The 27235-nt window shown below is 39.5% G+C and overlaps 1 protein-coding gene across 1 annotated transcript in view; it reads left to right on the forward strand.

Annotated features, from left to right (window-relative positions):
* The first annotated feature begins 759 nt into the window (after positions 1-759).
* Positions 760-27235, forward strand: part of FMR1 (fragile X messenger ribonucleoprotein 1) — a 41112-nt gene continuing 14636 nt past the window's right edge. Inside the window, exons 1-10 of the mRNA XM_052662632.1 lie at positions 760-790; positions 3622-4775; positions 14242-14294; positions 18391-18484; positions 21035-21106; positions 21383-21531; positions 23175-23268; positions 23362-23478; positions 25670-25840; positions 25935-26013. Of these exons, the coding sequence (XP_052518592.1) occupies positions 760-790; positions 3622-4775; positions 14242-14294; positions 18391-18484; positions 21035-21106; positions 21383-21531; positions 23175-23268; positions 23362-23478; positions 25670-25840; positions 25935-26013 (2014 nt within the window). The remainder of the gene's footprint in view (positions 791-3621; positions 4776-14241; positions 14295-18390; positions 18485-21034; positions 21107-21382; positions 21532-23174; positions 23269-23361; positions 23479-25669; positions 25841-25934; positions 26014-27235) is intronic.

Consider the following 27235-nt stretch of genomic DNA (forward strand, 5'->3'; position numbering starts at 1 on the left):
CTACAGGGAAGTCCATTTAAACTAATGTATGGACTTCGATTAATAAGATGAATCAATTTTGGCTCATTGGTGATAACAAATGTACCACAGTAATGCAATATGTGAATCATAGAGGAAACTGGGAGGGATGTATCAGGGAAGCAATATGGGAACTCTCTATCTGCTCAATGTTTCTGTAAATCTTAAACTATTCTAAAACATAAGGACTATGATTTAATTTTTTTTCCTAATGTCTAGTTCAAAGATGTCAAAGTGAAGTGAATGAAGATGCACGTGTCAAAGAATGTGTCATGAAAAAAAGTGAGGCTTTAGGGGGATCCAAGAGAATACATAGGATTTCAAGAGTTGGAAAGCACAAAGGGTATCTCAGTTGGGATTGAGGCAGGAAAAACATTCAAAAGGCTCAAATTTTGAAGCAGCAGGAAATAACACAGAATCAATCAATGCAAAGACAACAGGTAACAATTTAATGGAAGCTAGGGGCCAAGGCAAGCCTAGAGGTGCTGAAGCATCATTCTCATATTGAGTAAATGTACAGTAGCAGATTTGAGCCAAGCTACATCCTCAACATGGATTCATTCATTTCATAAATATTCAGTAGGCACGTGCTATGTTCCGAACACTGTGGTAGGCACTGGGAACCAGCAGTAAAAAAAAAAAAAAAAGAAAGAAAAAAAAATCTCTGTTCTCACTGAGCTTACGTTTTAATGATAGAAAACAGAACTTACCTGATGTTTTCGAGACAGCAAAGAAGCCAGTATGGCTGGAATGGAGATAAAGGAGATAAAAGGTGAGAGACAGAGGAGATAAGTGAGGCCAGTGACTGAAGGGCACTGAGGCCAGAATGAATAAGGACTTTGGCCTTATGCTGAGGCATTTAGGGTGCAGTTGGAAGGTTTTGAATAACAGAGTGACTTGATTGACACCTGAATAGAGTCAATGTCTGTGCTGAGAACAGAGGCTGAGTGACTGCAGGTAGACCAGGGAAATTGTTAAAATAATCCAGGTAAAAGAGAAAAAGGACTTGAACCATGGTTTTAGCAGCACAAGTGGTGAGAAGTAGGTTGTGGACTCTGAAAAGATTTGCTGATGGATTCAATACGTGAGAGAAAGAGAGTCAGAATGACTGTTTTAGGCCTGAGCAATCACCTGGAAGAAGGGGTTGCTAGTGACAGGGAGAAAGAATATGGGAGTAAAAAGTTCATGAGTGGGACTGAGCCCATGTCTGAATTCAGCTGAGCTGTCTTGAAAGTGGGCATTTCAAGGACCTAGAGATAAGAGCAAGGCTGAGACTGAGAGTTAACTGGGAAAGACCAAGTCATAGTACATAGAGGCAGAAAGGATAGGCATGAATTCATTCATCCAAGATTTCCTAAAATCAACCACCACTCTGAATGTGCCAGGGACGTAAAGACACCTAAGACATCTCTCCTGCCCATAAGGCACTCACTGTCCAACAAAGAAAACAGAAATGTAAATAAGTGATGATAGTACATTAAGCATCATAGGTGAGCTTTCAACATCGACTGAGTCCCTTCTATATGCTGAGTAGTGCAGTGAGAAACAGGAGGCATGTACAAAGTCTTTAAGAGCACAAAAGTGGTTCTTGCAAAGGTTCATAAAGACACACACAAGGATTTTCACCACAAAGTGACATAAGGGAGTTGGCAGTAACCTAGACGCCCATCACTAGGGAAATTGCAGTAATGTGGATATAGCTCAAGAATGTAGCATTGAGTGAAAACAGTGGGAAATAAGAGATTTACAGTCCAGGACCATCTTCATTAGCGTAAAAGGCATACACGAAACCCCATGTCTTAAATGATCAAGAATCCATACCAAACATATTGCAGTTTGTGTCTAGAAGAAGAATGGGAGTGGGTATTGAGAAAGACAAGGACAAATAATTTAACCAAAGTAAAACAATATAAGTAAGAAAAGGGCCTTGCAGGGACTGATGATGACAACGTGCTGAGAATTGTGGAGCAGAGTAAACTCTCTGCACCTGAGATACAAATAACAAGCTAATAGGAATCCAGCCGATAACCCTAATGAGAAGATTTCTGGGGGCCAAGACGCTGGGACACATGAAGGCATGAAAGTGCATCAGAGCTTCAGGGAACAGCACCAGGTTTAGTGTTGCTTGCAGTGGTTATGAAGAGCTGATAATATTTGAATGCCTGGAGTAAACTGAACAACATCCTACACGTGGAACTTATAATCATCCGTATCAATCGGTCCCCCTTTATTATATCGGGGTTAAGGCTGATGCTCTGCTCTGCTTCCATCCAGTCAACGGTGATAGTCTCTTTTAGCTGCACTGGAATCTTCACATCTTGTGACGACTCCAGAAACCCTAGTTCAACAAATCACTCCTGTTTATGTGGCCTCAAGGAATGTGGCCTTGATCTGAGGCTTTCATGCTGGAGCTCCACCAGAGGCAAGGCGGCTGCTCTGGCCAGGAGTGGGCTGGGAAGGGAACTGGAGGCCCAAGGATGCCTCACATTCTGGGGCATCTGCCTGGGGCAGTTCAACTGCCTCCACCAACTCAGTGCTGCCAGTTAACTCTCACTGGTCACATTCCAGGTGGAGTCGTTTCCCAGCTGTGACCACCCTTCCCCCACCCCACACTGGGTCCTGCACCACTATCATAGGTGTACCTATCCTTCAGAGCCCTTATCACAGCTGCCACTCCAGATTTTCTTTTCTGATAATTTATGTTCATCTAGGTTTCAAGTTCAGTGAAGGTGGTCTTTTCTTTTTCACTTTTTCTTTCACCAATGTTTCACTAGCACTCAGCAAGCCGTCTGGCACATAGTTGTTGTTCAGTTGCTAAGTCGTGTCTGACTCTTTGAGACCCCATGGACAGCAGCCTGCCAGGCTCCCCTATCTGTGGGATTTCCCAGGCAAGAATACTGGAGGGGGTTGCCATTTCCTTCTCCACTGGCATACGGTAGAGGCTCAGTAAACTCAGTGGAATACAAGCCTTCAAAAGGAAACCGAGGTCGAGGTGGATACAAGCATGGTGCAGAAGTCAGAATGTGAAAAATTCAGGGTTTGTTCTACAGTGAGGGATAAGTGGGGAGAGCTGCAAAGAGGTGCACTGGCCCCTGTAGACAGGTCACCTCCGGTGCAAGGCGGGCATGCGGTAGGCGCGAAACAGCAGGGAAATTAACTGTAAAGAAATTAACGAGTGTTTAGTCCATTTTTTTAAACGTGTGTCTAAACAGTATGAAATAGAATAGAGGGAAGGGGAGCACGTGGGGCAGGGCTGGGTCTGAGGAAAGACATTTCCAGAGGTCCTGACACAATTCACTGCCCCTCCTAGCACACGGGGCGGCCCAAAATCTCCTGGGGAGGGGAGAGCGTTACTCTCACCTTCTAAGGGTCACACAAGCCCGGTCACCGCTGTTGCCACTGTTACTAGTTTAAAGTCTTCGTCAATCTAATTTTTCACCTCTATTCTTGTCTCCCACTCCACCTCCAGCTCCATTAGGCTCTGCCCCACTTAAAAACACAAAACAAAAACCACCTCCGACCCAAGCCAGTCCAGATCTGGAGAAGTGAACACACTTGTTCGCTACGGGAGGCCCTTTCACACGCCCTTGGCTTGACCCCCAGCCCCCAGTAACGGAACGGGCGCTCAGGACCGTGCCAGGCCGCGCCAAAAGGCGCGACCTCGGCCAGCGGTGCGACCTGTCGCCGCCCTTCCCGCCTTCCCGCCGGCCGCCGAGCCCGCGCACGCCGAGCCCGTGCGCCTCACGTTGCGCCCCGCCCCCCTGGCCCGTCCAGAGCAGCGCGCAGGCGCGCGCTCCTGGGCCCGCCAGGGGAAAGAGGGCGGGGCCGAGGGGCCGAACCCGCGGGGGGAGGGGCGGCGTCGGTCACATGACGCGGTTTCACTGTTTACACGCGGAGCGGCCGGATCCTTCGGCCTCAGTCAGGCGCTCGGCTCCGTTTCGGTTTCACTTCCGGTGAGGGGCTGCTTCGGAGCGGGCGGCGAGCCGAAGGCGAGCGCAGGCGGCAGCGGTGACTGCGGCGCCGCTGCCGGGGGGCGTGCGGTAGCGCGGCGGCGGCGGCGGCGGCTGGGCCTCGAGCGCCCGCAGCCCACCTCTCGAGGGCGGGTTTCTGAAGCGAGCAGGGCGGACGAGAAGATGGAGGATCTGGTGGTGGAAGTGCGGGGCTCCAATGGCGCTTTCTACAAGGTACTTGACTCCAGGGCAGGCCCCATCTTCGCCCTGCTTTCCCTCCCTTTTCTTCCTAGCCTCGGCTGGAGGCAGGCCTGGAGCCCTCTTCGCGAGCGCCGCGCCCGGGGCCCGGGGCGCACTCGGCGGGATGTTCTTGGGGAGGGAGGGAAGGACCGGACTTCGGGCCTTTGGGAAACCCCTCGAGCCCCACTGCCTCTCCAGTGTGAGGCCCCAGCGTCTGTCGGAATGAGAAGCGAGCAAGGAAAAGAGGGTGCCCTTTTGGGAGCCGAGCCCCAGCAGGGAGCGCTGGGGGTGGGCGAGGGCCAACAGCAGGTAAGAGATCCGGGCGGGAAGCACCAGTATCCGCGCGAAGTGACGGTGAAGGCTTATTTCTGTTTTCTTAAATATCCTTTTCCAGTGGGATCCGGGCCTGACGTGTGGGTAGTTGCCGAGGAGCGGGGGGCGCTTCCGTCAAGCCGCCTTCTGCCTTGCAAAGAGGGTTTGCGTTCTCCTTTGGCTTCTCTTTTCCGGTCCAGCATTGGGACTTCGGAGAGCTCCACTGTTCTGGGCGAGCGGTGTGAAGAAAGAGTAGTAAGAAGCTGTAGTTGGTACCAAATCACAATGGCAACTGATTATTAGTGACTTCTCTTTGTGGATTTCAAAAGAGATTTTAGATTCAAAAGTTTCAGGAAGACCCTTACATATCCGAGTAATGGATTGAAGAAGTTGGTAATCTTGAATGTTTGCACTCCCCCCCCCGCCCCCGTTATAAATGTGGGAAATTCTGGAATACAGATGCTTCAGCGTCTAAAAACACTGGCAACTCTACTTAAGAAAAAAAAAATTAACCCTCCAAAGGCCTGGATATATGCCATGAAACTTTAGGAAATTTACTAAGCGTATATCATTCCTATGGAATTTTTTTAAAGTGAGTGGAAATGATTGATTTGTGCTTCAAGCGCTTGACTTATATTCTCTGAACGTTAATATTGTAGCTAACTATATTGTTGAGGTTTTAAATAGGCATGCATGGTTTTGCTACAGGCTTTTTTAAAGTTACAACATTTCAAATCTCACTAATATCTTACATTTTCAAAAAGAGGCTTAATAATATTTTCATATGTCAGGTAGTGCCTCTTGGTTCAAGTCCTCGTACCCTCTTGAATGTCTCTCTGTAACTTCGGTGGGTGATGTCCCACCTTAACTACAGTATTTTGGCAACAGAAGGTGCATATGGAAAAAAGTGTGGAAATTAAATATTGCCATTGTCCAAGCGCCGTTCTTAACTCTACATAGAAAAACATAAACGTTTCAAATGAGGTATAGGCAAATAAACACTGACTTGACTATATATGTGTTTACCTATTTCATGGAGAAATTTGAAGAGCATTGTATTTCATAAGTGAGTAAAGTATGTAAACTGTTCCATGCTTTTAGCAAAATGATAAAATCTTTTGCTGTAAAAGGAGGAAAAATTTAACCCAGCATTTCTGTTCCTAAGTCTCACCAATATAAAATTCTTCCAGTTAACTCTGCAGTTTCTGGTTGCATTTATTTCAATGATCCATAATTATTGCTGGTTAGTTTGTGTAGATCCCTTCTGTTTCCTGCTGCTGCTAAGTTGCTTCTGTCGTGTCTGACTCTGTGCGACCCCATAGACGGCAGCCCACCAGGCCCTGCCGTCCCTGGGATTCCTAGGTTGGTAGTTTTGCTCACCAGATTTGGGACGCTAAATATAATAAATATGAATAGGGGCTAAAGGTGGAGCGGTAGTCTAATAGATCTGTGAGTTGGCTTGTTAAAGAGGGCAAGTACATCCTAGTCTTGAAGGATTTATTGTTCTCTTCCAGCAGCCTATGATTTGCTTTGTGATTTTACTTGCAAACTGACTGGAATATAAGAAACTCCCTCTATCTCTCCTCTTTATCACCCCCTCTTTTTTGTTCTTTAACAAAAGTTGCTTAATATGAAGGTGAATAGAAGGAATGGGTTGTCTGTTCGTTCCTTGAGGGGAAATGTTAAATGGTGAACAAACACATGAAGAAAAATTGCGGAGATGCTTATTTAATTAGGTTTTGTTTTTAAGAAAACCTCAAATGGTCTGTGTTGATAGAAAAATAGTTTCTAGAATGAAAAATGTTTAAATTCTTACAGGACTCAATACTGATTTGAGTTATGACAGACAAGATGGGAAATAAAGACAAAAAATGAACTATTGCGGAGAAATGTTACATTTATGAAAAATTAGAAACCTAGGTTCACCAGATTGAAAAGGCTTAAGGAACTAAACAACTCGAACTACTTCAGTATAATTGAATTCAGACTTTGATTTGCCTACCATACTGCCATACTGGAAGGTGCAGTTCTCTGTCTTCTGAGCACATGGTCCAAATTTGCAGTATAAACTGGATAGAATGTATGCTGGTAACAGGTAGGGTTTTTTTCCTAAAAAAATTAAACTTCAGATTCAGAATTAACAGAACCATGAAATCTAAACCTAAGATCATAACAGCTCATTTCTGTTTTTCCCTCTGGTGTTTATTCTTAAAAACTTGAAAGTTAAATTTAGTAACTGTCAGGGCCACTATTTTTGTGCTTAGGTATTTCTTTGACTTTGGAAAAGTCACGAGTACACCATATAGAGGCTAGGTTACTTAGGACATGAGAACACTTGAATTATACCTCACAGAATTTTTTACAAAACATCTCCTAAACAAAGGATGTTGAAAAAGGTCTTTATCATCAGGACATCTGCCTAAAAATGTATGATCAAGAGGAAATTTTTTAAATGAACATTGTCTGCATATTTTCTCTGAAGTCTTCTGTATTTCAAGGAAGTACAGCTTTAGGTCAACTGCATTTTTTTTCTTCCCAGTCTAAACACCCTTTTTAGTGTTTTAGAAGCAGCATTATTACCCTTTTGAATTGAGCATTTTCCAACTTCATACTCATGCACACTGAAAATCTCCACAGATTATTAATTAAATGTAAAATTCAGTATTATAATAGTTAGATTTCTGATTCCTGACCACTGTGAGAATGTGGTTCCTGACAAAACTACAAGCATAACTGTTAACAGATACTGAGAGCTTTGTAGGTGCCAGGCACTGTTCTAGGTGCTTTACCTCTTTTAAATTTGTTTAATCACCTCCCACAACCATGAGGTTACTATTGTTACTCCCATTTTAGGTAATAGATTAAGGACATAGATGTACGAAGAGATGAGGTAGATGACTTATTACTTAAGTGTCAGAGCTAGTAAGGGTCAGATTGGGGCTTTGAGATGAGGTACTCTGACTTCCTGAAGCAATGAAATTTAACTTAAAGAAATGAATTGGATTTCCTGGTAGCTCAGATGGTAAAGAATCAGCCTGCAATGCAAGAGACCCAGGTTCGATCCCTGGGTCGGATCCCCTGGAGGAGGGCATGGCAACCCACTCCAGTATTCTTGCCTGGAGAATTCTGTGGACAGAGGAGCCTAGCAGGCTACAGTCCATGGGGGTCCCAAAGAGTCAGACGTGACTGAGCGACTAACACTTCACTTTCAAATTTTCATTGTACTTTTTAAAATTTTATTTTTTTAAATTTTTTATTTTGGTTTTGCCATACATCAGCATGAATCCTCATGGTGTACATGAGTTCCCAATCCTGAACCCCCCATCCCACCCCATACCATCTCTCTGGGTCATCCCAGTGCACCAGCCCCAAGCATCCTGTATCCTTTTTTTTTGTACTTTTTTAAAGTTGTAATTGTTACTGTAATACTGTCTTAACATTATTCTGGGCTTCACAGGTGGCACTAGTGGTAAAGAACCTGAATGCCAACGCAGGAGGTATAAGATATGCGGGTTCAGCATTATTCTATAAGTTCATACAATGACATCATGAAATACTCTCTATGTGTAGGCTTCCTTTTTAGTAACTCCTGCACACTGTAATTCTTCATGTGAATGCCTATTAAAGGAAGATAAAGTTTGAAATCTTTGATTTTCCTATAGTATTTGCTTTTGTTACGTTAGGAGCAGGTAAAAAGTGATGCGTTCAAAAGAATACATAGGCACAGGAAAATTAAGAATTCACTTCATACTATTCTTTCTGTACCTGTGTGTTGTCTTTGGGTCAAAGAGAGCCAGAAAGAATGCATTTTCCTCAGAATTTGTGGTAAATACCCAAATGAAGTCAAGTATTCCTAGTCATGCACTGTGGTTGGAAGAATTGTTGATGAGTTTTATTGTACTTTGCCCTCTCCGTTGTTCATTCTCATATGTTGTTCATTCTCATATGTTGTTAGCGCCCACATTCAAAGGGTGGCAAAGTAATAACTCACTTTGTATGTGAAGCCTTGGCTTTGAATCATATTTTATCAGATTTCATATGTCCTTGTCATCTTATCTCCTACAGATTATCTTGAGGGATATTTTGTGATGCTTTTAAGTTTTCTCTAATGAGAATCATCATTGCACTACATGAGCTGTCTTCAGTGATAATGTAATAGCTGTTCATTGCTGGTCAGTGGCTTACACTGAAATTTCTCTACACAGTCACCTCTCTCATGTTTGTGAGAAGAGTTTGCCAAGGTGTGAGGTGTAGTGGGAGAGTAAAAGTTCACTGAAATGGGGACAGACTTTCTTTTGGTTTCATCAGTCTGGGTGATGTGATGTTGGAATTAGATAACTCTAGTCATGACACACTTTGGCTAGTATCATGTTATGATTGCCTCTTTGGCGCAGTTGCCAGTAAGGTGGATGGGATCCCATAATGATTTTTTGTGTGTGTGTGTGTTTATTCCCCCCAATAAGAAGTCTGTGTCTGTCTTTTTTAGTTTTTGTTTTTGAAGTATAGTTGCTTTGGGTGTCTTGTCTTTAACTGCACTTTTAGCAGTTTCTCAAACCCCAAAGGTTTTCGTCACTTTTTTTTCTTCTGAAAGTCTAAACTACCTGTTAGTACTTAGTATCTTTGAGGAAATACCCTTTTCTTTTTCTGTCCTAAGTTTTAATATCTTTTTTAAAAGTATGATTTTTTGAGATGTGACTTTCTCAAGTGCAAGAGTGTTTATGGCTCTGCATCTTTTATAAAATATGCCCTTCTCTGCTTTACCTGTAACTTACTTAGTGCCAACTGTGTGTTAGGCCTCATGCTAAGCACTAGACATGTGTGATTTCTTTATTCACGACAGCAGACAGCAAGTCCAGTTCTGTATCCATTCCTTACGTACGCAGACAAGGCATACAAAGCCCAGAGACCACTTCTTGGAGAGTCCCGCGGCTATTATGTCATAGAATCAAGATTTTGAACTTAGCTCTCATTCACAGCAAAACTCATTTTTGTTTTGTTTTTCCTCAAAGGCTCTTTTCTTTGTTGTTGTTTGCGTTTTTTATTTGTTTTGGCCATAGACGAATGTGGGATCTTAGTGCTGCATCCAGGACTTGAATGTGGGCCCCCTGCTATAGAAGCATGTTAACCCCTGGACCTCCAGGAAAGTCCCCACAGCAGAACACTTAACCACCAAGTTTACTGACTCCTGTAAGAGCCCTAGTTCTCATCCAGTTCCATGCAACTCTCTTCCTGTATTCATTCAAACCCTTTCAGTTGCCTTCTTTGGTAACCAACCCCACAGAAATTCCCTCAACCTATTGTCTCATCAGCTTTGATGTGTGGATAGGTAGAGAGTGCAACCAACCTTAGTTTTCCATGTTGGTGGGTGGGGTGATAGTGCTCTGCGGGCGGCCAGGGAAGGAAAGGACATGATTATTGGGATAAGGGAGGAGCAGGGCCAAAAAGGAGAGTTACTGGAGGAAGTATGATGAGAAACAGAAAATTGGGACCTTTGTTGGAATTTTAGCAAAAGGCCTCTGAAGTCACAGGAGACCTTTGTGCTTGACGAGTGTGTGAAGCAGAGGTAACCTATGAATTTATTTTATTCCACTAAAAATGACTGGTTTTGAAACAATCATGCAAACATCCATATATAGATAAGCCTCATTAACTCGAAGGCAGTGGCCCTGGTAGGCTGTGATGATTGCTTAAGCCATTTTTGACACTGTATATCCGGAATTGTTTTTAAAATCTTTGAGAGCTGTTTTTGTTTTTTTAAATAGTCACAACCATTGCAGATCTTCCTCCTTTGAAGGAATGTTTAATTTTAGGAAATAGGCAAATGCGGTGAATGAGTGTGATTAAACTGTACAAAAATTTTTTTGCAAATAGAAAAAAAAATTAAAATGTAGTGGTGAAATAATGAGACGAACTTTTAGAGTGCTTTCAACGTGGATTTGAAATCATTCCCCCAAATTTCTAAGTGGGGAAATCAGTGCTGTCCACAGATCCGTCCATCTGTGATGATGTAGTGTGCTCTGCCTGTGCTGTCCTCTGCAGTAGGTACTAAGCCATGTGTGGCTTTTGAGCACTTGAAATGTGGCAAGTATAACTCAGAGACTGATTTTTAATTTTATTTACTTGTACTTTATTAAATAGAAATATTTATATATAACCAGCAGCTTTTGTGGTGAACAGTAGCACAGTTTAGACAAGGGCAGTAGTATTGGAAAGATACCTGATTTAGTGAGAACGAATCTTCACCCAGCTGTAACAAGGTTCTCTTAGCTGACTAAAGGACTTAACATTTTCAGCATTTAATATACAGTGCGTGCATGCTCAGTCACTTCAATTATGTCTGACTCTTCGCAACACTATAGACTGTAGCCCACCAGGCTCCTCTGTCCGTGGAATTCTCCAAGCAAGAATAGTGAAGTGGGTTGCCATGCCCTCCTCCAGGGGATCTTCTCAACCCAGGAATGGAACTTGGCGTCTCCTGCATTGGCAGGCAGGTTCTGTACCACTAGAGCCACCTGGAAAGCCCCATAATATACAGTAAGGACCTAATATTTGTTACTGCCGTGACATGCAAACATAAAGCTTTAGACAAGCTTGAAGACAGAGGCCATGACATTTTTTGGTAAATAAGGGATTAGCTCCTAAGAGAAGTCCCACCCTCAAAAAGCAAATTGTTAATTTGGTATTAGCCATCATTGTCAAGACAGGAGAAATTGAGGGCAGGGGGGGGCCCTGTTCTCCCTTTCTTTGTAATTTGTGGAAAACTAATTACTAAAACTAAAAAGCTTATTTTACTTTAGAAAACTAAATCTCCAGTTCCTCCAACTTTACTCAAAATCAAGCCTTTCTGTTGCTATAGTAATAGTGAGGCAAACCCCTTAGAGCAGTGGGGGCATGCGCCCTTATGAAATCTCAAGTATATTCTAAGATATCATGGGTCAGTATTTAACTAGAGTTCTCAACACTCTGTTGAAAATGTGTGTGATAAAGCTGAGGGAAAATAAGCAATATCAAAATGATAGGAAGAAAATGTGAATTCCCCCCACTTGAAATGAAGAACTGTAAAAATACAGACATATGTTTAATTTAGAAATAATTATTTAGGCATCTTGGATATAGCAGAACACCTAGGTTCCATTACAGTCCACCTTGATCTTACAAGGAAACTTTCTTTTAGCATAGCTTTGCTTTATTCTTTACAGCATAATTACAGGAGTTTGGTGTCTCTGTTTAGGTTCAGTGTACAGTCAACCCTTGGACACTGGGACTAGGGTAGCAAAAGCAGTTGATAAATGACTCACCCAAAGGCAGGAAGGTGAAACAGCTTGGACAGAATCAGAACTCAAACCCAAGTTCTTTTGATTCTACATATTGTGACCTCTAATTGAACCTAAACCCTGCCCCCGCCTTTAGATAATTTAAATGTCTATGAAGTGAAAATATGGGTACTATACTTACTGGAAAAAAGTCCATGTGTAAGTGGATCCTCACAGTTCAAACCTGTGTTGTTCAAGGGTCAACTGTAAATGGTTTCCAGAGCCCTGTCTTATTTGCCATTGTTTTTCTTAGGAGCAGCTATTTAATAGAAAAGGAAATGGCATCCCACTCCTGTATTCTTGCCTGGAGAATCCCATGGACAGAGGAGCCTGGTGGGCTACAGCCCATGGGGTGGCATAGAGTTGGACACGACTGAAGTGACTTCTCACAGCTATTTAATACTTGACTGATATGTTTTAATTTGATATTTTGGGAAGTTTTAGTTTTTAAACAATGCTTTAATTTCTGGCTTTTGATGATGTATTTGTTTACCAAGATATTTGCATTGAATCATTTGTTTAGCTCATCTATTGGGCACCTACTGTATACCAGAAATTGTGCCAATTACTGAGGATACATAGAGAAGTTAAAGAAGGGTCTTACTCCAAGCTAGCTATCTTCCCAATATCTGAAGTCAGGGGGATTTACTACTATATTTTCTTCTAAGAGTTGTATAGTTCTAGCTCTAACCTTTAAGTCTTTGATTTTTGTATATGGTATAAGGTTAGGCCAAAATTTATTCTTTTGCAAGGGGATAATCCAATTGTCCCAGCACCATTTGTTGAAAGCACTGTTCTTCCCCTCCCCCCCCCCACCCCCCCATTGAATTGTCTTGACTTCCTTTCCACAGAGGATTTATTTCTACCACACCCCTAGCTGTTTCTCCAGGTCTGAGCCTTTGTTCCCACTGCCCATTTAGGCCTGCTGCATAGGAACCTCAGCCTCTTCTATTTGTCTTCCCTGATCAGCATCCCCACCCCACCCCTTCCACCCTCCACCCCCACCCAGCTCCACCCCCTCAAACCACACAAATACCTTTTCTCCTGGAGGCTAGGATAAGAACCCTTTAGGCAGTGATCCATGATAATAACTATTCAGTGAACCCTTAATAGGTACTTTGAAGTTCAACTGTAAATAAAAGACACCCTCAGGAAGCTTACCTTTGGTACGAAAATGGGCAAAATAGTAGGGTAGTTTATAGGGGGGGATACTGGTAAAATGCTCTAAGAAGTTAGAAGGTGAAATTGAACTTAGTCTTCTGGGTTTTCCCATAGGAGGTGACATCTGAACTGAAATAAAACCCATAGGAGATAGCTCAGTGAAAAGAGGGGAAGGACAGCAGGCAGGCAGGAAGAGAGGCCCAAGTTGTTCAGCATTTCTGGGTTACAGCCTTCAAAAATGCTCACCTCCGGTCACCACAGGCCTTCTACAGCCAGAGGAGTTTGACCATAATCCTGCAGACAGGGAGAAACCACAAAAGTACAGAGACATGCCCAGAACACACTGGAGTAAGAAGCTGAAATCTCTAAAACCATTTTGAAATGAATTAAGATATAAAAATCCCCTTGGGTTTCTTTATCCTTTATCCTACTCCTCTAATTGTCAAAACAAAAAACAAAGCCTCCTTTTCTGCACCTATTAAAAACTTAATTTTATAGAATTAAAGACAGCATGCTGATTAAAGAATTCTTGATAGTTAGCTATTTTGTTATGTCATTTATAGAATTATAGACAGCATGCTGATTAAAGATTTCTTGATAATTAGCTATTACTTTTGTTATGTCTTTTTGCAGATTATTAGCAATTGCGTCATCAGATTTAAAAGATTTAAACTGTACTTTATATTACTACTTTTTCCACCAAGTGCCTGTGAGATTGAGAATTTAATTAAACTCTGGTAATTGGACTTTTTAGTGGTATTAGCAGCATATTGTTAAAGAGAACTTAGTGTACTTGTGTTCACAGAGATTTGAGATTATATTTAGTTACTTACTATTGTATTCTCCTAAAATTGTATTAAGGAGAAGAAGATACTTTAACAGATCCATACTGACTGGTATATAGTTCTGTAACAAGTTTCTTAGTTTCTAATACTTTTAATCTAAAGTATACCTTCAGCTTTGCATTGTAATTTTCAGTTTACTTATCTTTCTCCTATTAGATGCTGAACTCTAGAGCAATTCTTTTTCCTCTGTTTTTAATAATCAGTATTCCTAGGGCCTAGCACGTTGTAGGTATGTAAATACAGATGTGATTCATGAATGAGTGAGCCTTGCAAACTAACAAACTTTTACTTGAAGCTTCATTCTGTTGTTAAACATAAAATATTTGTGTTGCTGTAAAGTGTAACTAAAAACAAAAATGATATTTAAGCTTAGAAGTTAATTTAACTGTGTTTTTTTAATAGGCATTTGTAAAAGATGTTCATGAAGATTCAATAACAGTGGCATTTGAAAACAAGTAAGTGTCTTGATATAATTTTAATATTTAGGTTCTTTAACATTCTATGCTAAATTTTCCTTTTACTCCTCATTTAAAAAAATTCAAGTCTAGTTTGAGTGTTTTTCAGGAATGGATCTTCATGTTACTGACCAGGAAGTTCGTGAACAATTCAGTATTAAACCAGTGGAATGACTGTTCCTGCTAATGACCTCGGAGATCCCTTTTGTATAATCTTGACCCTTACATCTCAGTTCCTTTGAATGTGAACGAAGAAACCAGATTGTTCTGTGCTAGTAACTGAGAGTTTGAATAGAGATATTTGTAAATATTTAAAGATGAAAGTGAATGGATTCATGGGAATCCATTGGGAAAGTTGATGTGAATTTTGTAATGTTAAATCTAAAACTGATAGTTTTAGTCCTTTGGTATATTTTATTGGAAATAATGTTTGCCTATTAACATTTTTTATCTATTTCATATATTTAAAATCATCAATAGCAGTAACTGATCTTTTCTGTTTACTGTTAAATGAGTACATAAAAATACTTAGAGGCCTAGGCACATTAGCTGTATGTACAAAGGCATCAATAGTAGAGATAGATGTTAACATTTTATTGGGGAGACAGGTCTCTTGACTAAATTTTTTGAATGCTGTTAATAAGCTATTTTCAGAGTAGCTATTCAAGATTCTCAAGTACGTATAAACTCCTTTGCCAAACCCATAGATGTGATCATGATTTTAGGATTTTACTGAACTCTCAAGGATGGTCAACAGTTACAATGTTTTTTATTTAACAAGAGAAATTAATTGTTGTTGTTCCGTTGCTTAGTCATGTCCGACTCTTCGGACTAGCAGCACGCTAGGTTTCCCTGCCCTTCACTGTCTCCCAGAGTTTGCTCAGACTCATGTCCATTGAGTTGATGATGCCATCCAGCCATCTCATCCTCTGTCGCCCCCTTCTCCTCCTGCCCTCAATCTTTTCCAGCATCAAGGTCTTTTCTGATAAGTCGGCTCTTCACATCAGGTTGCCAAAGTATTGGAGCTTCAGCATCAGTCCTTCCATTGAATATTCAGGACTGATTTCCTTTAGGATTGACTGGTTTGATCTCCTTGCTGTCTGAGGGACTCTCAAGCGTCTTCTCCAGCACCACAGTTCAAAAGCATCAGTTCTTTGCATTTAGAGAAATTAGTAGTGTATCAAAAACAGATTACAAATCTATAGAGAAAATATATAAATAAGTGGTTGCTTGGGGCTGGTGGGAGTGGAGAGCCATAGCCAAAGAGTATGGGATTTCTTTTTGAAGTGATGAAAATGTTCTAAAATTCACTGGTAATGGTGGTGGTTTAGTTGCTAAGTTGTGTCTGACTCTTTGCAACCCCATGGACTGTAGCCTGCCAAGCTCCTTTGTCCGTGGAATTTTCCAGGCAAGAATACTGGAGTGCGTTAACCATGTCCTTCTCCAGGGGATCATCCCCACCCAGGAATCGAACCTGGGTCTCCTGCACTATAGGTGTATTCTTTACCAACTGAGCTACCAGGGAAGTCCCTGGTAATGGTGGCACATATCTATGAATCTACTTAAAGTCATCGACTTGTATATACACTTCAGTGGATGGCTTATAGGGTTATGTGAATTATATCTCAATAAATCTGTTAAAATACAGTATCTGACCAAGACATGGTGTAAATAGAATGTTAGCAGGATCTTTTAGCTACCAATAGGACAAAGTACAGTTGACCCTTGACCAAGGGTCATGAGTTTGAACTGTGTAGGACCAGTTGTATGTGGATTTTTTTCAGTAGTAAATCCTACAGTAGTACACGAATCAGAGTCATTTGAATCCATGATACAAACCACAAATTCAGAGGAACTCTGGATATGGAAAGTTGACTATAAGTTATCCATGGATTTTGACTGCACAGAGAGTGAGTTAGTGGCCCTAACCTCCAAGTTATTCAAGGGTCAACTGTAGTAGTCTCGGATGCCTAAAATTTAAGGGGACAGAGATAAAAGGATTTAGAGTATCCAATCATATTTTCAGTTCTAGACAAATGGTCTTGGTCCAAGATACAAGTTTGGGTAATAGAATACCTTTCTTTGAATACATAGAGTCAAAAGTTTCAGAATCTGCTTCATTACATGATTATCCATGCATTATAGACTGGATAACAGCATCATGCCTCTAACAGAGGAATCTTTAATAACTTGGAGAGGAATTTTTTTCTTTACACCCTTTATCTGCTCGCTTCCATCATGAGGTAAACACTATTTTCCATAAAAGGAGAGTTTTCTTTCTTTGCTACTCTTTTACGTTATTAAGCAAATACTCTTACTTCCTCTATGCGTTTAAGAATGTGTCTGGTTTCTAGTTTTTACAGTGATCAGTTCTCATATGTTTTCAATCATATCTCTACTATAAACTTAAAATTATTTTGTCTTTGGACCTTCTAGTTCTCTCCTGTACCATAGTTGTATACAAGTTTCTCTTACTGTCATGCTGGGAATTTGAAATAGATCAACTTTTTCCTTGTGTTTGTGTACTATGTATGCGATTCAACACTGGGTTTGAGCATGTCACCAGGATTTGATAGGTCCCTACCAAAGTAGTGTCTTTGTACTCCCTTGCATTTCCTTTTTGTTTTCTGATTTTTGTAAAGCAAGCATATAAAAATGAACTTGATGTTTTATAAAACGTCAGCTTATATCCTTTCTTATCAGTCATAAACTCCTATAATACCACATTAACTTAGATGTCTTCTTTTTGTCTTCTGTGTTTCACATTTAAAAAAAAGGATTTGAATTTTAATCTCTGTATCCTTAAAATAATTCTTCCTTCTTTGGAATGAAGAAAATTATGTATCACTACATGCTTTACAAATAAAGTCTAGCAATGAATCTGTGATATATATGTTTATCTGTAACATTGGTCACTAATTTCAGTAAGTATATTAAAAAAGTTTTTCTGCAGTAAAGACACTTTTTTGTTGTTGTTTTTGGCCACATTGCATGGCTTGTGGGATCTTAGTTCCTCAACCAGAGATCAAACCTAGGCTCCCAGCAGTGAGAGAGACGAGTGCTAACCACTGCACCGCCAGGGAATTCCCTGAAGATATTTTCTTTTAAGTTGCAGAGTTTTCAAGGGTTTATAATAATGCAGAAAATAGGTGCAGTGTAACATAGGCCCGAATCAGATTTCCACAAATTCAGACTTCTTTACCTTGCTATCTTATATAATAGAATATAAAAAAAAAAATCCCCCAAAACAAATAGCACATTTCTCGATAGGATTTTACTAAGAAAGCCCTTTAACAGAAAACCCAGAAATGACTGCTCTAGCAGTTGAATCTGCCAGCGTTTTGCAGAGTTTATCTTTTAATATTTCATATCATCGTGATTTAAAAGAATAATTTGGTGTTTTCAAAATTGTTCCATGTAACTTTAAATGAAAAAACATAGGCAACTTACTGAACTCCTGTAGGCTGTCTCCATTGGGTTTCTGTGGTTTAGGAGACCCCACCCGTCCAGTGCATGCTGGTACATCATACTGATCAGCAGCCAGCTATCCATGGCAAGAGTTGACCACCTCGCGGGATCTAAAATTTAAAGGGGGAAAAGTGAGTTGTGAATTGCTAATGTGCTGACCGCCCCGTTTTGCTTGGAAATTAGAGGGCATTAAGACCAGTTTCTGTGGTTGTTGGAATGTGGTTAAAATTCCTTTGCAAGTAGAAGTATGGTGATGACATTACTAACACATACTGATACTAACGTATTTAAGCACCAAAGGAAATTGCTGTCGTGGCCTGAATTTTAGAATTCTTAGAAGCTGAAATTATTGGAAGAAAGACTTGTTAAATTGTAATGTTGATCTATTGTGTTTAGAGAAATACTCCAAATAGAACTACAAGGCTGCTGTGTTGCATGCAGACTTTGTTGAAATGTCTCTATATTACCATTATGCCCCCACTCAGTGAAACACTGACAGTTTTAAAGCATTTGCTTCTTTAAACTAGAAAAACAAAGGGTCACACTTAACCAAAGGTTGATGGCAGCATAGTCATCCCTTCCATTAAACCAGAAAACATGTTAAATAATTGTGTTTGCTTATTTGCAGCTGGCAGCCAGACAGGCAGATTCCATTCCATGATGTGAGATTCCCACCACCTGTGGGTTATAATAAAGATATAAATGAAAGCGATGAAGTAGAGGTAAGTCTCCCCACCATCAAGTTATTACGCACTGAAGAACTGGGAACATTTAACTTGTTTGCGCCTTTTGTATCCCTTGTCTTTAATGCTTTTCAGTCTACCTTGAGAATTATAGCTCTTATGCAAATAGGCTTTTGACTGTACCATCCTAGTAATGATTTGACATAATACATTATTGATGCTTAAATGTGGCTGCCTGAACAGCATTCAAGGCACAGCTTGGAAAGTCACCACTGATTTCCCTTGTCCACTAGGATTTCTTTTCCCCATTTCCTCAATTTCTGAATCTTGTTTGAATAATATATTGTTAGTTTACAACCATGTCCCCATTTTAAGCAAAATGGGTTAGGAAAAGAACCATGCCTTTCGATAGAGCAGCATCCTAGGATTTCTTTAAGTAGCAATAAAGCCTTCTGGGATATTTTTAAAAACTCATCTACGAGTTTTAGTATATACAGCTATAGGTAAAATATCTTTTCACAGGAGATGCTATGAACCAACTGCTTATGTGCCAGTAATGTCTGACCAAAAGGTGCTATGGAGATGTAATACATTGACAAAAAGATTGTGATTTCTCTAGCCACTGAAAATTTTTGTGAGACTTCAGGCACTTGGAGTCGGCTTTATGTTGTAGTTGGTCTGTGTAGTATCTTCTTCTTCATCCCCCTGCACATACTCCATTTTAAGGTACTTCTCTTCTCCACAATGCCTTGTTAATGGTAGCAGTTTTATTTTCAGTATGATGGAAGCAGCTAAGAATCCATTTGTGCAGGTCAGGTGAGGTGTGCTAGGTCCTTGAATTCTTATTTTCTGTGCTGGGTACAGATGGTGCAGTGAAACAGAAGAGGCCCCAGCCTTTTAACAGGTTCCTGTTCTAGTGAGGAGAGTTAATATTAGGGCCATTGTGAATAAGGCTGAGAAAGAAAACCAAGGATGGAAGGTGATGTATGGGCAAGAGTGCCGTTTTAGGGAGTGCTCAAGGTAGGTCTCAATGTCCAGCCTGTGTTCTTTTCTGAAGTGCTATTTATTTACCCAAGATGTACTCAGTACTTAAACTAGGTGAAAGGAACTGGGTTTGGTTTTGTCAGGACTCAAGTAGAGAGTACAAACACTGTCTGTACTTGAGGACCTTTAGTTGTTCACTTCCCCAGGAGACTACATGTGTCCTGAAGTCAAGGACCAGGACTTTTGGTCTGTGTGTATCAGAAGGCCTCATAGTAGTGTTTGGGTTGATAAAAGGGACTGTTTTTTCTTTATAGTTCTCAGCTGAGTCACATGACAGGTGGTAGCCAATGAGATCCTGTTGCCATAGTGACCCCACTAACAGTGATACATAACTGAGCTTATCGCTAGCTAGAGCAGAGATGAAAGGAATTGATGGTTACAAGAAAATGTGGATTAAATCAAGTTATATTTAGTCACTGTATTGTATAACCATTAACTTAGGTCTTTTGGTCTGTCTACACCAGGAATGCTCATAATAGTAATGGATAGAGGGGACTTTTTGCGCACCTTAGTCACATGACCAATGGGAACCAATGAAAAGCTGTTGTCAGGATGACAAAACAGTTAACAAATAACTGACATTATTTCTCTGACTAGAGCAGAGGTGAAAGGAAGTAATGGGGGCAAGAGGGAAAGGTAGGTTGAGTTAAGTTGTGTTTCATCACTGTGTTTTGTCTCTATGAACTTCAGTAGTAAAAGGGGGACCAGAGTTGGAGCCCTGAGTTGTTTGTCTTCTCTCCTTTCCTCCCCATCCCCTTGTCCTCCTGTGTCTTCTTTCTACTTTTGAGTATTTCTGTCACTCACCATGTGTCTTTTCCTATTAACCTTGATTTGCTAGTGTCTTCACAAAAGGTTCTATGCTGTACATCATAAGTGAACTTTGAAGTGGTCACCAGAGAGATCAGTTTAGAAGAACTGATCAACAGTATGTGAGAGGAGAAAGGTGGTATCCAGAGGATTGCCAGCGTGGAGTTGTCCATTTTAGTGGAGAAGGGGACAGGAGACCAGAGAGTGACCCAGTTGCTGTCCATTTAGTCCCAGGAGACATGAATACCAGGTGGTATCCTTAGTGGGCTGAATAGTCAGTGGCCTTACCCATTTAGTGACCATGAGCCAGGCAGTAGGCCAGGATCACTAACTTTCAACTTGTTATTTGCTTATTAAAGTAAAACAAAAACACGTTCATCTTTACATGTTTAGATATATTTTCATAGCTCACAGAGTACCCAAAGAAAGCATGCCCAGCTTTATAAGTGGTCAGCTTTTCTCACGCTTTCGTATGCAGAAGACTCATGATTACTGAGGCAGCACAGAGACAGCACAGAGAAATAGGGAAGCATATTTTACAGTACTCTTCCTGGTAACCAGGTAGTTTCTGAATGTCTCTGTCTAGAAGCAGGGGTACAGTTTGGTTAAAAGTCTACAACCTAACAGATTTGCAAGATACCAAAGGTCATTTTAAGAAATTTTCCTTGCTGTCTGATAATTTACAGATTTCTGAATGATTTTAATCGTGAAATATTCTATGTTGTAATTTTTGTGTAGGTTTATTCCAGAGCAAATGAAAAAGAGCCTTGCTGTTGGTGGTTAGCTAAAGTGAGGATGATAAAGGGTGAGGTAGGAAAATGCCTATTTCAATTATTTTTCTTATGCTCTTCCCCTTTTCTAAATCCAGGTATATACATTTCTGTTTGGATTTCTATTTGAAAGTAATAGCTAGCTTGATTACTTTAATTTAAATGTTTATTTGTTCAGTATGTTTTGTGTGTTTCAGTTAGTTGATCAAATAGCTTTTTTTCCCTTTAAAGAATTTTAAAAGAACTGAATAGGTATAGCTTCTTGTTCTTAATGTAAACACTATGATCAGGAATGACTTTGATTTATTTCTCACAGTTTTACGTGATAGAATATGCAGCTTGTGATGCTACATACAATGAAATTGTCACAATTGAACGTTTGCGATCGGTTAATCCCAACAAACCTGCCACAAAAGAGACTTTTCATAAAATCAAACTGGATGTTCCAGAAGACTTAAGACAAATGTGAGTTGATTTGCAAGAAAAGCTGAGAACTTAAGAGGTGCTGTGCAATTAATTTAAAATAATACATTTTCAAATAATAGGAAACAATTTTTAACCTCAGTGAACTTTGACATAAATGGCTTGCAAAAGCAGTGGGAAAAAAAATCTAGCTTTTTATGGTTATGTAATCAAGCCAAGGCAGGAAGAGAAGGGAATGACAGAGGATGAGGTGGTTGGATGGCATCACTGACTCAACGGACATGAGTTTGAGCAAACTCGGGGAGTTGGTGATGGACAGGGAGGCCTGGCGTGCTGCAGTCCATGGGGTCACATAGAGTCAGACACAAATGAGTGACTGCACTGAACTGAATCAAGCCAACATTCCAGTTGTTTAAACTTACTTGGCCACATAGATAGCTAATGTACATTTTTTTTTCTAACATAAACATACATCATAGAATTTTAAGATTTTTGAAACTGATTAATACAGTTCTGTCATAAGTTACAAACCAATTTTTAGGCAATGTTGATTTCTCCAGGTTTTTTTCCCTTTTAGCTAATATTCTGAGATACATATGTAACAACTATAGCTTAAAAAAGCTTCCAAAGGTCTTCTCTCTTACCATCCTTGATATGAAGTAATGCTTAAATAAGACTTTAGAGTAAGAGCATATATTAAATTTGATTTAGACATCACACTTTAGATAAACATTAACTTCTATTAATAGTTCAAAATGCATAGAAATCCTGCTTGTTAATTAGAAAGATTGCATATGTATGTTTGTGCCTTCTGATTCATACATGTTTTCTTCTCACCCTATAGTTGATCAGCACTTTTTCTTTAGAAAAGAAACAGCAGAACAAAATTGAACACCTGGGAGCTATCCCCAAAAGTTTTTAACAATTGACTCAAGAAAATTAGTGACCTACCATATGTAACTAGGGCTTCCCAGGTGGCTCAGTGGTAAAATAATTTCCCTACCAATACAGGAGACACAGGAGATGTGAGTTGGATCTCTGGGTTAGGAAGATCCTCTGGAGGAGGAAATGGGAACTCACTACAGTATTCTTGCCTGGAAAATCCCATGAACAGTAGTCCTTGGGTCACAAAGAGTAAGACTACTGACCATGGATGCATCATGTATAACTGAAGTCAGGAAGCCTGCAGAGGAGAGTGGTGGTCAGTCTCTGAGTTGTGTACAAACTCTTTGTGACCCCATGGACTGTAGCCCACCAGGCTCCTCTATCCATGGGATTTTCTAAGCAAGAATACTGGAGTGGGGTGCCATTTCTTCCTCCAGGGGGTCTTTCCAACCCAGGGATCAAACTCTGATCTCCTGCATCTCTTGCATTGCAGGCGGATTCTTTACTGCTGAGCCACCAGGGAAGTAAGTTCCCCTAAAGATGTCATCTTTGATAATCTAGGACCACCAATAATTTCCTACGAGCATAACTGGTTTTTTCCTTTCTCTATAATCTCAAATTGGCCTGAGAAGCCCAGCAAAGAAACTGAATTTACAGATGGATATAGCATATTTTGCATAAATCAAGTTTAATATGAATCTACAATTCTACTAAGTGCAAATATCTCTGCATATATTTATCCCAGTCGTTGGTAATCATTCATCTTAACTTCACAATGGTTATTCTTTTTTTTTTTTAAGGTGTGCCAAGGAATCTGCACACAAAGACTTTAAAAAGGCAGTTGGTGCCTTTTCTGTAACTTATGATCCAGAAAATTATCAGCTCGTCGTTTTGGTGAGTGTTTCTGAGTTGTCTATTTTGGTGTGTTTCATTTAGGGCATTTGCTTTGATCATAACGGTTTTTTTTTTTTTTTTAATATCCTTCAGTCCATCAGTGAGGTCACCTCAAAGCGAGCACACATGCTGATTGACATGCACTTTCGGAGTCTGCGCACTAAGCTGTCTCTGATACTGAGAAATGAAGAAGCCAGTAAGCAGCTGGAGGTATGTGGCTTTCCCTAGCGATGCTTGTAAGGCTTATCTAGAAATGATAACTGTGTGGTTACAAAACATGACTTTGGGCAGCATGTCCTTTGTTTATTGTTCTTAGCAATTCCTTGTATTCTATATTTTGAAAAATTAAATTGTACAATGCATAATCATACTAAAATTTTTATACCTGAGGTTTCAGAATTAAGCAGCAGTTTATGTATATTAAGAAACTTCTGGCCAACTCACTTTTTGCTAGAAGTTCATCAAAGCTGCTAATAAAGTGAAGCAATGATTCTCCCATATAACATGTTATCATTAAAGTACTAGAGAGTATTTAAATATCTAATCATATTCCTTTCATTATGTATGTTTATCTCTGTTTAAAAGGGTATAGAACTTCTTCATTCTAATTGGTTGTCACTCTTTAAAACTCCTGTCTTCAGATTCCTGCCAGAGGCTCTTTCCCTAACTTACTATTTCGTCTCTTAAGGTGCATTTTATCTACTTTTATTAATCTTCCAATAATTTTCATCACCATACATTTATTTCCATTGATAACTATTTAGTACTTCCATCCATTACCATAGAAACTAAATGGATTTTAGTTTAGTGTGCCAACTCCAGTATGTAATTGCCAGATTCCAGACTTCCTCATCATTATTCATTTCATTAGAGGGAAAACACCATGCAGTTGAAATAGTAAATAAAAAAAGGAGTTCCAGACTGCATTTGAAGAGAAAAGGTGACCACTACTAAAGGCTATATTCTTGTAAAAGTCTGTGAAACTTGCCACCTTCCAACTTAATTGAGATTGCTGAACACCTAGCAGGAGAGGAGACATTTATATCTCCTTTTGCTCCTTTATTTTCTTTTTGGCTGTGGAGGTCTATTTAATTACTTTTTACTCTCATTCTTTCTTGATGTCCCTGTGTTCACAAGTTTGTGGTTTCTTTAGTGATTCTCTCGTAGCTTTTAGGCCAGAACAGCCTCCTTACTTTCATTGTAATACGGAAATATACTCTTTTACCTCTTCTTAAACATCTAATTCTTCTTAAATGATCTGTTGTCATAACTTTGGCTTATCATGTATCAGTGAATTATCAGTGAAAAGAATGAACCAGGTGAATGAACCAGGAGTCAAAAAACATGACCTCTTGAAAAGTCCTAGGAATATTTGATTCACTTTTTAACTCTAATCTACAAGAAGGATTTTATACTTTTAAAATTGTTTATAGTAGTTAACACTCATTCATTCAGATTATCAGGTACGTTTGAATAATGAGAAACTAGTGTGCATGCCTATCTTTCCTCACTACTAATATTAAAGAGATCCACATATTCAGATAAGAAATTTCCATTTTTTCAACATGAGCCACTAATATGTTTGGTTTTCATTAATGGCATGCTAGAACTAAACATTAAATTTTGATAATACTGATGATACTATCTAAAGAGAGTGATTATCCACAAGTTTTGGGGTGTCAGTATAATCTAGTTCAGTCATCACTGAATATAAAGAATTTATCATACTTGTGGATCCAGATCACAAGGTCTTACAGACTCTGATCTTATTTTAGGTTGCAGACACACATGTAAGATAAGTTGTAAATCTCTGACTTTGTAATCATTCAGTTTAATGTACCAACAATTTTTATGATTCCTTTACTCAGATTTGGGGGTGGTGGAGGGAGGGTGTCCCTTTAATGTCCATCAGAGAGGTATCTAAACTCAGAGTATCTAGTGATGTTACATAAATGGCACCGTTTCTAGAAAAATATACACACCAATATCCTTTAATAAAATGAAATGAATACAGTGTTCTGTGAAGATGGTATTTAAAATTTTTCTTTACTTAATATTGAGTCTGTCAGACCCAGTGAGCTGGTTTTTATTTGGGAACAGTTGATCTCCTTCTTAATTATTACATTGATGTCACTAGTTAACTAAGGCAGCCTTGCAAATAGGTTTTCAAAGGTTACCTTGGAAAATTGTCAACAAGCCCTTTCCTATTAACAAAAATATATCAAATGACATAGACCTTTAGTAACCTGAAAAGTACTTAAGCTGTGCAAAATATTTTCTTAAACCTGTTAGTTTCAGATAGAAACTGATACACAGGGTCAAGATAATTTACATGGCTGACCTAAATACAACTGTCTTAATATTGATAAAGCATACTAATCAGATGTGCATTTCTCTTCAGAGTTCAAGGCAGCTTGCCTCAAGGTTTCATGAACAGTTTATCGTACGAGAAGATCTAATGGGTCTAGCTATTGGTACTCATGGTGCTAATATTCAGCAAGCTAGAAAGGTACCTGGGGTCACTGCTATTGATCTAGATGAAGATACCTGCACATTTCATATTTATGGGGAGGTAAATATTATACTAAATAGTTTTTTCTAAAATAAAACGGTATTTCAGATGGCTCATCTTTTGTTGATTTAAACCTTTTTCCCCTTTTGATTAGGATCAGGATGCAGTGAAAAAGGCTCGAAGCTTTCTTGAATTTGCTGAAGATGTCATACAAGTTCCAAGGAACTTAGTAGGTGAGTCACAAATTGCTTTTGACACACCCTACAAAAACAAGTTAGGTAAATAACTTATTTATGCCTATAGAATTCCATTTTCACTCATTGTGGAGTCATTTAGCTGAAGCTTAGTCTTTGAAATAGAGTCTATTGCTGCAGTATACAAAAAATATTCGGTAAATACACTCAAAGATTACATTTTCAGAAGGCATACAAAAGGTACTGCTTTTGCTAGTTCAGACCTACTGGTTCCTGGAAGGATAAGTTTTGCACAGCCTTTTTGCTGTATATATTTCTATGTTAAATAATGTTTTTTCAAAATGAATGACATTTGGGGCCTTTTTATAATTTAGAGTAGATTGGTATTTTGTCTCTCTAACGGGGCTATAAAATATCAGTTATCTCAGCGTTGAACTTCTGAATATAGGTTATTTAAATCTAATAAATTCCAAAGCTAGAAGTAATTCTGAAAGTCTCTTGGGCTTTCTGCAACATCAGCTGTAATTCTTCATTTTGACTTGAGTTGTTTCATGACCATCACAATCATGTGTAAATAACATAGGAACTCTCCACCAGTGCTCTTCAATGGTGCAGTTATCTTTAGTAAAATCTATCAGCAAAGTGCAGTTTTATCAGAATACTGCATATGTTTTAAATTTATCAATAAAATTGGGACATACTACATTTAAAAAATATTTTTAACTTTGGCTAATTACAAAAAGTAATACATGCCCTTTGGAAGGTTTAAAGGAGAAAATAAGGGCTCTTTGTGCATTTTCTTCACAAACTTTCACTTCTACTTAGCTTGCTGTTTTTGTCAGCATAGAATTGTAAACATTTCCTATGCCATTATAAAAACACTTAAAATAGTATTTTTCGCCCAAAGAAAATCAGTTTGAAGATAAAGTGTAAATACTAGTGAAATAATGCAGAATTATTTTCTCAACTATATAGTACATACAGTCAACTAAAGAGCATGATGATGTAATGTCATTGCCAGTTGTGTGTATGGGAAATGTATCATTAGCACTCTCCTGATTACCTCAGGAGAAGTGGGGTTGTGAATGTATTTTTCCCTCTTATTCACAGTTGGTCAAGCAGTTGCATACATTTTATAGTTAGAATGAAAGTAAGTGAAAGTGTTAGTCACTCAGTCATGTCCTACTGTTTGTGACCCCATGAACTGTAGCCCACCAGGCTCCTCTGTCCATGAGATTTTCCAGGCAAGAATACTGGAGTG

The sequence above is a fragment of the Budorcas taxicolor genome, chromosome X, assembly GCF_023091745.1.
Source record: "Budorcas taxicolor isolate Tak-1 chromosome X, Takin1.1, whole genome shotgun sequence".
In the NCBI taxonomy this organism is placed as follows: domain Eukaryota; kingdom Metazoa; phylum Chordata; class Mammalia; order Artiodactyla; family Bovidae; genus Budorcas; species Budorcas taxicolor.